This window comes from Leiobunum rupestre, chromosome 5, assembly GCF_980474605.1.
Source record: "Leiobunum rupestre chromosome 5, qqLeiRupe1.1.hap1, whole genome shotgun sequence".
NCBI classification, from domain to species: domain Eukaryota; kingdom Metazoa; phylum Arthropoda; class Arachnida; order Opiliones; family Sclerosomatidae; genus Leiobunum; species Leiobunum rupestre.
In genome coordinates, this window is record NC_143388.1 from 18,481,580 (window position 1) to 18,493,092 (window position 11,513).

Below are 11,513 nucleotides of genomic sequence, written 5' to 3' on the forward strand. Positions count from 1 at the left end.
AATGCTACGTTACCGTAAAATTTACAACAGAGAAAAAGTTAAAATAATAGAATAATTACTGTTAAAAATCGGTTTATAAAATGTTAATTTAACGGTGAAAATCAATTGAATTTTACAGTGGTCATGTTGTTAAATTTAATTATCCCACCAGAACAATGCAATAAAACCGTAAATTTCGAGAGTTTAGATTCCATGGGCTTAATTTATTCTGCTGGGGAATTTCACGCTTTAGAATCAAATGTGACATACCTAGACCAGGTATTATTCACATTTATTTAAAACCAGGTGTCTCCCACTGAACTTCGCACATTTAAGCTATATACTTTTAGCTCATATCTGCAAATACAACAGTCTGCTTAGAATTTGTACGATCTAAAATAGCCTTAGATAGGCATGTTCTCAAGATGCAAACGATTATAACATAAATTGCTTCATTCAATTGTAAGGTAAAATCATGTTTGGAACCGAAAATCTATTGTTACAGAAGTAAACTAAAACCATCACTATTATGATGTTGCGTTTTAATTCTTTAGCATAAATGGCTCTTTGGGTGCTGTCTATTTTATATATATACCATGACTGGCATTAATACAACAGACCACTGGAACAAAGTTTAAAGAAAAAATATTTGTTGTTACTGTTTTTACTTATTTTGGTTAATTGAAAAGATGCGTATTAAAAGTATTCGAAACTAGAAAGATTGAAAACTTAGCCCGTCAAAACTATTTTTGAACGGCGGTGAATGACCAACATAGTAACTGAGGGCAGACTACTTATTGCAATTTAATTTTCATGGTGGAAATGAATACATTCAGGTTCTTGCGTTTTAATTCTTTAGCATAAATGGCTCTTTGGGTGCTGTCTATTTTATATATATACCATGACTGGCATTAATACAACAGACCACTGGAACAAAGTTTAAAGAAATTGTTTATATTTCCGTCATTACGCACTTTTATAAACAGTAACCATTTTACTTCATGCCCAGTTTGCTTAAGCAAAATGGTTACTGTTTTTAAAACAGTGAAAATGCCGTAGAGTTTACAATTTTTAAACGGTTATTTAGTGACACACAGAACGGGGTGGTTTCCATGTTCAAACTCCTTGGGTTCTAAGTGGCGTAACTAGGCCAGTGCAGTGCATTGCGGCCCAAATTATAGAAGAGGCCCATTAATCAATTTTGTTTTGGGGCCCACCTCATATAAGAGGGCCCATTTTTCCATATTGCTTTAAGACGAAACTTATATGTGATGGCCCATTAAGCAATTTTGCTTTAGAGCACACCTCATAGAAAAGGGCCAATGTTTTTCATTTTGCTTTTTGTCCACCTTACGGAATGGCCTAATTTTTGCATTTTGTTTTGAGGTCCATGTTATAGAAGGGGCTCCATTTCGACATTTTGCTTTTGGGCCCGCGTTATAAAAAGGGGCCCATTTTTACATTTAGGGCCCAGATAATAGAGGGGGCCCATTTATAAATTTTGCGTTGAGGCACAATTTTAGCTGCGCCACTGACTGTTCTAAATTGTAAACCCCTTCCTGAGCCTCTTTGAACATCTATAAGATTTTACCCATCCATTGACAATATTTAAATTTTCCCCTAAAAAGAGAGTTTCCGCTACGCTCCTGGATTCACGACGAGTTCATGTTTGAATTAAATTTTGACATCTATTTGACGTTAAAGCCAATTTTTTAAATAAACTTATTATTCTAAGTTTCTCATTTTTATTTAGTCTTTTGTTACTGTAAAAAATATTGCATTCTTACCTTTAGTTTTACGGTAATAAATATTTAACCCTTAATTTAAATGTTAAACAACCGTAAAAAAATTAAAACAATTTCACAGTTAATTACCTCTCCGTAATTCGGTACAAAGTGTAATCACTGCGTACGCAGTTTCTCAAAGGGTTGGCAAGACCACCGTGTGACGGTGATCGTTAACGGATGCATTTGCGGTTTAGTTTGGATGGTGTTTTTTCGCTCACCGTCGTGACGGTTTGGTGTATTACGTTTTTGTAATGTTTATGCGTAGGTTGTGAGTGTTGAATTTGTTGTGTTTGTGTTCTGATGGTTGTGCATGTTGAGTCTGTTTTGTTTATATGGGCGTTTTCTCTCCAACTTCTTCTTAAAGAATTTGGGACGGACCGAGTGCTGAGTGTAATGCTACCTCTCAACGTCCAATGGCAGGGTTTCCACCAGTTGTACACGGTGTTCGTCTTAGTATCAATTTGCGATCGCATCGGGCGGGATTTGAACACGAGACCTCCTGATTGACAGGCGGACGTTCTACCACAGAACCACCGACACTTGTTACGACTTATTGAAAATTAGACCTTCAGCTTTATCGGAAGCGTATTTAATAGAGTACGAAATTTTGGTTTAATTGAAATAGAATTGAAATTGAAATTATTGCATCGAAGAAAGTCTAATTTAGCGTTTCTCTATTGATTAAAAACAAATGCGCCACCTAGGTTTCGAACCCAGACCATTCGGCTTGGCAGTCGAGCGCTCTACCACAGAACCACCGATAGCTGCTTAGATTCACTGAAATTAAGACAGGCATCGTAAGCATAATAAATAATAAAGTCTTTTTTTAATAATGAATTTATGAAGGCCTAATCTGGTTTTTTTTAAAGGTAAAATCTTGTTTTAGCGCAGTCAGCCGAGATTAGAGGGTTAAAGGGTAGACCCTGTGGGTAGTCCACTTTGTTAGTTTTTTTTGTTATTTATTTACGGGTATTCTTAACGACCTATATATAGTTGTGTTAATTCAAAGGAGATAATTTAACGTTAATTGCTTTAAGAGCTGGCGGTTAGTCAAGTGGCTCTCTGTGCTTTGTTGATGGTAAGGTTTTTGCTTCTTGTAAATATATTTGGTGTGGATATTTGGATATCTACGATTTCTAACGCAGTCAATGATTTCTTGGGTGTGCGAGTCATTATATGATATTGGAAATTGGACGGCATTGGTCTTTTTCATGCGGTATGTGTCACAACGTCAACTGGAAGTTGAAATAAAATGAGCGTTAAAGATGCGGCAAGTATTTCGTAAGCGAGAAAAATACAAATACCATCTGTAGATGTTTCTTTCATTAAAATTTGCTTAGTATTATATTCAACTGATAAACATGTACTGTAAAAAGGGTTAAATTCAATTGTGCATTGTTTTAGTGAATCTAACTCGCTGTTGTAACTACTTAATTTATAATATTCTGAATAAATTAAACTCGATTGTTTCGTCTCAATTATTTAAATTAAAATTAAAATTTTATACCGGGCAGGGTTTGAACCGAGAAGACGTTTTTCGTAAATAACTCTGAATTGCGGAGATATCTTTGGGGGTCGTATCGAGAAATTAATACCACTAGGGACCATACTTCCGAGGAGAGGTATATTTTGGCTTGCCAACTTGTTTTTAATTGAAAAGATGCGTATTAAAAGTATTCGAAACTAGAAAGATTGAAAACTTAGCCCGTCAAAACTATTTTTGAACGGCGGTGAATGACCAACATAGTAACTGAGGGCAGACTACTTATTGCAATTTAATTTTCATGGTGGAAATGAATACATTCAGGTTCTTATATGTCCAGTCTTTTTCAGTGGTGGATACAAAAACTCAAGGGGGCGGGGCGCTAAAAGACATGTTGAGCTATGGGTGTAGTAACAAATCATCAATTCACATGCAAAGCTTAAGCGTCAAGGCTGGGGGGGCTTGAGTCCTAGAGCCCCCACGCGATTGCCGTCACTTCTGCCACCCCACCTTAACCACTATTCCACTCTGGCAGATTTATAGTTAAAATTATACTATAGTTATAAGCATATTTCTATCGGGAGATTTAGTTGTAATAAACACAAATTCATATAAGAAACTACAAACAATCATCCCGACACTTTGTGAAATTGGAACCTAGACCTCTCAAAAACTAAATAGGTGATTATGCAAAATATCGGTGGTCACGTGATTTGGTTAAGTACTACCAAGTTGAAATTGTAAATTCGTCTGGCTAGTTGGGCAAGGGTTAGCGAGATTTCTATTATTTCATTGTTCAATCGAAAGGATTTTTCGTTTTGAGAGAAGTTTGCAAAGTCGTTAAATTTAGGTAATTGATTTATTAAATGAAATATTTTTAAATTCTATCCAAATTGATTTTAATTCATTTTCAGGAATAATGGAAACATGTATGTAAATATAACCTTGTGTCTTCTATTAAAATTTGGCTTGTTTCTTTATCAATACTTGGTCTAGAACTATAAGAAATAAAAAAATATATAATATATTTGTTAACTTTATGTATTTTTAATAATTTTAGAAAAATACTAACTTTTCAAACAATCAATCCATGGTTGGTGCTTTTTACTAAACGCGGATGACTGCGGGCCCTGGTAGGTATAGACGAATTTAAGCAGCCGAGGCTCTGTCAAAAAATAACCAACTCCCGTGAGACTCTGCGCGCAATTCTTTTTCATAAGCACCTATTGGCACCTCTAGAAAAGAATTAGACAACGCGAGAGAATTTTCTTTGCGGTTTGGAAAACTGATCGTGAAACTTCCATATCCCAAATTAAATAATTTTGAGACAGTAGAGAGTTTAAGGAACCCCCCCCCCCCTCCTAAAGAAACGTGTAGGGGAAAATTGTATGATTTTAGATTCAAAAGTACGCTAATCATTTTACAATATCTTACCTGGCACGTCTTGTAGTATTTCAATAATAATATTGAATATTCAAATTATTCAGCTAAATAACAATTATATTGAATATGTATTCAAATTATTCCGCTAAATAAATATAGTGGGAGTTATGACAAGCTGTTCTTATTATATGAAATGTATATTAAATAAAAAATCGTAAATACTATTTTAAATTGAAACTTGACGAAGCGTTCTATAGTTTAGGTCTAAACCGTTATGATAATACATTTGTAGTTATAACGGAGACACGAAACCATGGAAACAAACAGGTTCTGTTTGGACGGAATTCAAAATATTGTGGTGGGGCTAAAGTTTTTTCTTTTCAACTCAACGACGCTTAGGCACTGAGACGTATCTTTTGGAACGCCACAAAGGGAAAGCAGGTGGATGGTGGTCACCAATTTATATGCAAATCGAATAAGTAGTTTTTGCTCTAGAGCGGTCTGCAAGAAGAAGAAAGTAGTAGTAGAAGAAGAAGACGAAAGTTTTTTTAACATTTGGGCTATCTTTGAACTACGTCGCATTAATAGCATAACAGCGCTACATTTATTGTTTCATTGTATGTTTGTCGTATGCGCCTGGTCCTTCCAATGGTATATTGCTTGTCTCGCTACTCTGAGTGGTTGAGGAGATACAAGGGGCTGAAATCAGCCCTTAGTATTTTCGGGATAATAATAGCTCGGTCTCAAAAAGCTAGTAACTTTCCCGGACCTTGCTATGGGGATTACCGTCCCCTCTGAGCTCGCTCTCGAAAAGTTAGTCACTTTCCCGGACCTTGCTATGGGTACTCTGATAATATGTGTACTATATTAAAATCTCTATCTACATGCCGCGGATCATACTTAATATATATAAACTTACGTCCAGACATCGATATTTAGTTTTATTTGATTGGAAGAAAGTCACATGGTACGTGGTTGCCAGAAGAAATATTTCATTGCCATCTATTTGAGCATAACTCAAAGCTCATAATAAAGTGCCATCTATTTGGATAAAAAAACCCAAAAACAAATACTGCCATCTACAACGTGACCTCCAAACGTTATTGGACTGTCATCTATAGCGTTACCTCCAAACGTAATTTGACCTTGATTTGACTGCCATCTACAGTGTGACCTCGAAAAGTTATTGGACTGATATCTATAGCGTGACCTCCAAACGTAATTTGACCTTGATTTGACTGCCATCTACAGCGCTACCTCCAAACGTAATTTGACCTTGATTTGACTGCCATCTACAGCGTGACCTCCCAGCGTAATTTGACTGCCATCTACAGCGTGACCTCCCAGCGTAATTTGACTGCCATCTATGCCAATCATTTCATCCAATTGCCATTAATTTAATCCAATGACATCATAGGAATACAACTAAAAAGCATGAAATACACAATTTTTAAAATTAAACAATATGGTTCTGTTTTCTACTTATGGTATTATACTTTGTAAAGCAGGTATGACATTCACATTTCTTCCTTTAATAGTTTTGCTGATTTAGTTCGAGCTGTGATAATAAAGAAATTTTGTTATATTTATATTGGCTATGGGGCCTAAGACAAGAAATAAAACGTATAGTCATGAAGAAATGGAAGTACTTTCATCGAAGATGGACGATTAGAGGTTTGCTGCATTAAGAAACCATAAAGGAGGGGCTCTGTCATCCGCTCAATCTAAATTATGGGACACCATCACCAACGGTGTTAATGAAGTTGGTCATAACAACAGACAGCCTGAAGAAATTAGGAGGAAATGGAGCACCCTTAAAAGAGAATTCAGGACCAAAGCTGCTAATGTTGCCGGGAAATTGCGGGAAACTGGTGGATGATCTTTATCGGATGTGCCTAAATTGACTCCAACGGAGGAGCGCATTAGCCGTTTTGTAGCTAAGGTCACGTATAAAGAGATACCAGGGAGAATCGATTCCGCTCTTCCCCAAGAGACACCAGTGCCTTCAGGAAGTAACGAGTACGACAATAAAAAAAACGAATATACTAATTAACAATAGGTTGCCAACATGCAATACATTGTAACGGGGAGTCATTTACGGGAAGCCTCGGTGGGTTTTGTTTATGGTTTGGTTGCAGGAGCGATGGAGAGATGGCGCCACCAGTCCAGCGGCGGGAGTCTTATCTGGAGTGCAAGGGTTGACATCGGCGGGCTTTTTGGACGTTATAAGGCGGTGCTTACAGGAGGCCGTTGGTTATTGTAAGCCTGGACTCGGTGGAAAGGTTATCGAACTGTATACGCGATATCGGAGCGCAGAATAAAGACTTGTTTTTTAAAGTTATCATTTGGTTTCCTAAACTTAATTGTTTAATCGAACTCAACGGTCAAACCTTGACCACGTTTTCCCCTACATTTTTGGAGGCTCCGCCGAGATAATTTTTTTTTTCCGCTGATCGTAAGTTTTGGAGGTTTTTCCGCAATGTCTTTCCTATGGTGAATGGGCTGGTTTTAGTATTTTTATACAAGGTTCTATGTGGGCTATCTTCGGATGGTCTTGGTTTATTTTTAATGGGGCTTATGGAAAGTTTTAAATGGGGAGGGGTTTCTTTATAGCTTGTTTTCTATAATGAGAGACATGGTTGGTGGCGGTTCTATCTGGGGTCCGTTGGTTGTGGTATTAATTGCTGGGGCAATATTACGGTTGATGGTTGGGGATATCGGGGTCGATCGACGGGTTGACTTAGAACATAGGTTTCTTTCGGGTTTGTCGTCATGGTTTGCGATGTTTCGGAGTTGTAGAGACAGGAGGTTACGGAGTTGTGGGATGGTGGAGGATGGTTTTCCATGGCGGCCCGGCTGGCACGTGGGCGGTGGAATTCGGGACGAATTGATTATTTGCCCTTCCTAGGGGGTTAGCCGGGGAGAGTTGGTGCGGTTGTCGTCGTCTGGGACTGAAGCGGGAAGCATAATGATGGTCTTCACCTGGCTCGTCTCGGGGCTGGTTCTGGTGGGTTGAGGAGGATTTCTGTCGGCGACGGGTTTACCTTGGCGGGCACTATCAAACTGGTAGTTGGAAACTCGAACCGGGGGCGGACGTCGGGCGGCAGTTCCGTCAGCTTCATTGGGGATCCAGAGAGCGGGATTTTTCGGTGATTTCTTATCACGTCGGTAACGTACATACTGGCGAATTTGTTCCTCTTCTTGGTTCTGGACGGGGTATCGCTGCGTTTTCTTTGTTCGGCTCTCCGAAGCAGGGTGGTCCGTGTAGGGGGTTCAGGCTTGGTAACACTACGGCTGGAGAAATAGGGGAACAGGGTCATTGGAGCTGTGGTCCGCTGAGGGGGGACGTGGTGCAATTGGAGGAACTACCCGGGTGGTCTCGGGGACCATGCTGTTGGGTTGAAGGGGTTTTGCGACGGGTTACCTTGATGGGCTTCATCATTACTTCTGATGGTTCTAAGCTGAAATCGAGGGGGGATTCTGGTCGGCAATTCCTTCATAGGGAATGTCAGGGGTGGAGTTCTGTCTTCTTGCGTATGTCTTTTCCGGTGGAGGCGGCCCGGGGTTTTCTCTGTCAAGGGTTTTTCTCTGTGGTGGGCCGGGCAGTGGACCTGGGGCCGGGATTCTGGGCATGTGTTGACTTTGCCTGGGCGTTATGGGTGGAACCGGTTGCTGGTTAGTCGGGGAAAAAGTCCTCGGCGTGGTGTTTATGATATTACTCCAGGGCCGGTTCGGAAAGCTGCGGTCGGGTCCTCAGGGTGCGACGTATCTTCGGGATCATTTTGGCCATGGGTTGAGCTTGGATGGTTTTTTTTGTCTTGGCCAGTTGGGGGTTCTCCTTTTGTAACGACTAGGGAATCTTTGTAGTAATTTAGATGGTTAGTTGCAGGTATGTCGGAAGAGGTATTGGATCCTGGGGTGGTCGAGGACGTACTCTTGCTGAGTGATGGTGGCAGGGACGAGTTGGTGGAGGTCGAACGTCTGGTGGTGCGTCGTGCGGCTGGGGTCGGAGGTTTTGGACAGGCGTTACTGTTGGAGGTTTTGGAGGCAGCGGCGGTGTTGGAGAAAGGGTCTGAGGATTCGGATGTTCCGGTGAAGCAGGGTTCTGAGGAAGTTCCGTCCATGGTTCCGGTTGCTTCGCAAATGGTACCGGTTGTTGGTCCGTCGGCGGTGGCTACCGTTTGTTTGGACGTCTCGGTGGGTTCTCGACCGTCGGAGGCTCAGGCAGCGTTGGAGAGGTGTGCTTTTCGGCATTTGGATGGGTTTGGGTACATTACCCAGATTTCTAAGAAGCTGGTCTGGCCGGCTGATATGTCATTTGATCGGTTGGTGGAGTTAAAGCCTGGATATTTCGGGGACGGCTTCGTCGGGTGCGTCTCTAATTTGGCTCTTCCGGCTACTTTGCCGGTGGCATTGGATCGGTTGGTGGCGAATTCTCGGGTTTGGGTGGTGGTCGGTGTGCCGCCGAGGAATGCGTTGGATGGAAGTGTCGCCGGGTTTTCGGTGGCAATTGAGGGCATTTTGAGGCATAATCGGGTGGTAGGGATCGGTGCGTGTGGACTGGATCGGAGCATTGGGGGTCGGGTTCCATACTCGGTCCAGCGAGCGGTGTTCATTGCTCAGCTTGAGCTGGCCCGGCGGTATCAGTTTCCGGTCGTGGTGCAGTGTCGGGGGGCGTATTCGGAGGTGTTTCGGTTACTTAAAGAATATGTCGGACGGTCGCAACACATTTTGCTTCATAATTTCTCGGGGTCTCGGTGGGACGCGGACCAATTCTTAGGGTATTTTCCGAACCTGTGGCTGGGATACTCTCCCATGGCCACTTTTCCGTCTTTGGGGCCGGCCCGGGAAGTGTTTCGGCGGGCTGCGATAGGTCGGATTGTGGTGGAATCAGCTGCACCATTGTTTGTTCCTGGGGGTCTGCCGGTGGACTATTTTTCGGACGTCTCGGTTCCGCTGCCGGGCCTTGCGGGGGTGTTAGTACATCGGTTGGCTACTTTGCGGGGTTGTGCGGTGGATCCTCTGGCGGCGGCTCTGTTGGAGAACGTTCAGCAGTTGTACGGTATTTATTTATCGGTTTGAAGTTTCGGCTGGTTTTTTTCAATAAAGTCTCTTTGATCAATTCTCTTGTTTCCGTTTTTTCCGAGGCTTCCCTTTTTTGGGGTGGGGGAAGATGTAACGGGGAGTCATTTACGGGAAGCCTCGGTGGGTTTTGTTTATGGTTTGGTTGCAGGAGCGATGGAGAGATGGCGCCACCAGTCCAGCGGCGGGAGTCTTATCTGGAGTGCAAGGGTTGACATCGGCGGGCTTTTTGGACGTTATAAGGCGGTGCTTACAGGAGGCCGTTGGTTATTGTAAGCCTGGACTCGGTGGAAAGGTTATCGAACTGTATACGCGATATCGGAGCGCAGAATAAAGACTTGTTTTTTAAAGTTATCATTTGGTTTCCTAAACTTAATTGTTTAATCGAACTCAACGGTCAAACCTTGACCACGTTTTCCCCTACAACATAGTTCCAATGAAATAGCCCAAAATGTAGGAATGTGTACCGAAATTAAAAGATATGTTAAAAACAATAGGTTAAGTTATTGAAAAGGCCAACCAAAAACATTACAGATGTCAAAAAAGCAGAATACATGCACAATATTCCAGAATCAAAATACAAGCAAAAATTAAATCGAATAAATGAAAGAAAATAACAAACATGCGAGAAATTAATATAGAAACATTAATTAACACATACCCCCACAAAAAAAACATTCTTTCAATGAATAACACACAGCATGACAGCAATGACTAGTAATATCGTTCTCCAAAAGATCTGAACACCTTGTAATATTTGAATGTCTTCCACAGGAGTACTATCGTCTCTGGTGATGATTTTAAGAAGTTTCTTGATATGACACTAGGAAGACAGATGCCTTTGTCAACTAGTTTCCGCAATTACTGGTGTTCCGGAGCAGCCTCCTCAGCAACCTGCTCCATAAAAATGTTTTCTGGTTATAATGCCCGGGGACTTAGGCCTGAACCCAATTGTGTCATTTCACGCAATTGGTGGGATAGGATACCTCGTTATCAAAAACGCGCCATTATTTCTACCTCCGGGGTGGTGTGGAAATGAAATAAATCAAATGGATGGGACTTTGAAAGAAGGTAAGTTACCCTTGGTCTTCTAATGCACAATTCCACCAGTTGCTGCCTAAGTAGTCTCCCCTGATCCAGGTAGTGATTGCCTTCTGCTCTCTCAACCAAATCTTGTGGCATTACATGTGCAGTCGCAATCCTTCGAACATCAGCTACAGGCGGATAAATTTATTTAACTTAATTGTCTTTGATATCGATTGTGTTTTTTTACCAGGTGCGACTGGATGTTGAACGTTGTTGCTTTTGCAATAGTTATGTAAATAGCAGCCAGCTGTATTGATACGGCAGGCTTTTCCAGGCTCATAGCACAGAGACCCTCCGCTCTCATCTAGACACCTAAATCTGAATTTCAGGACACCATTCAAACGTTCAATGACGTTCCTCCCTTTGAAAAAATGACATGAATGTTTGGGAACTATTTGGGCGAAAGTTATGTAATACCTCGTTAAATTCAACTTCTTTTGGCGTGTTAGGGTTTAGAAATGGAGTCATAACACAGGGTTGCAAGCCATACCCATTATCACCAAGCAGATATCCCACAGGCATTCTATTATGCACGAAATCTCGGAACATACCCGAGTGACGCCAAATAAATGAGTCATGGATGCAGCCTGGCCAGCCAGCAACAAGGTTTTAGGTTGGTAATTTTCAGATGATTATCGCAGACTATTTGTACATAGATGGAATAATTGTTCTTGCGGTCAAGGTACTCAATAGCTTTTTCCTTCGGTGCTTTT

The 11,513-nt window shown here is 41.3% G+C and overlaps 1 protein-coding gene across 1 annotated transcript; it reads left to right on the forward strand.

Moving 5' to 3' along the window:
• The first annotated feature begins 8,775 nt into the window (after positions 1 to 8,775).
• LOC149943710 (3'-5' RNA nuclease TATDN2-like) lies at positions 8,776 to 9,714 on the forward strand. The gene has a single exon (XM_090176160.1). It carries the CDS (start codon positions 8,776 to 8,778, stop codon positions 9,712 to 9,714), a length of 939 nt encoding a protein of 312 aa, XP_090032286.1.
• The last annotated feature ends 1,799 nt before the right edge of the window (positions 9,715 to 11,513 follow it).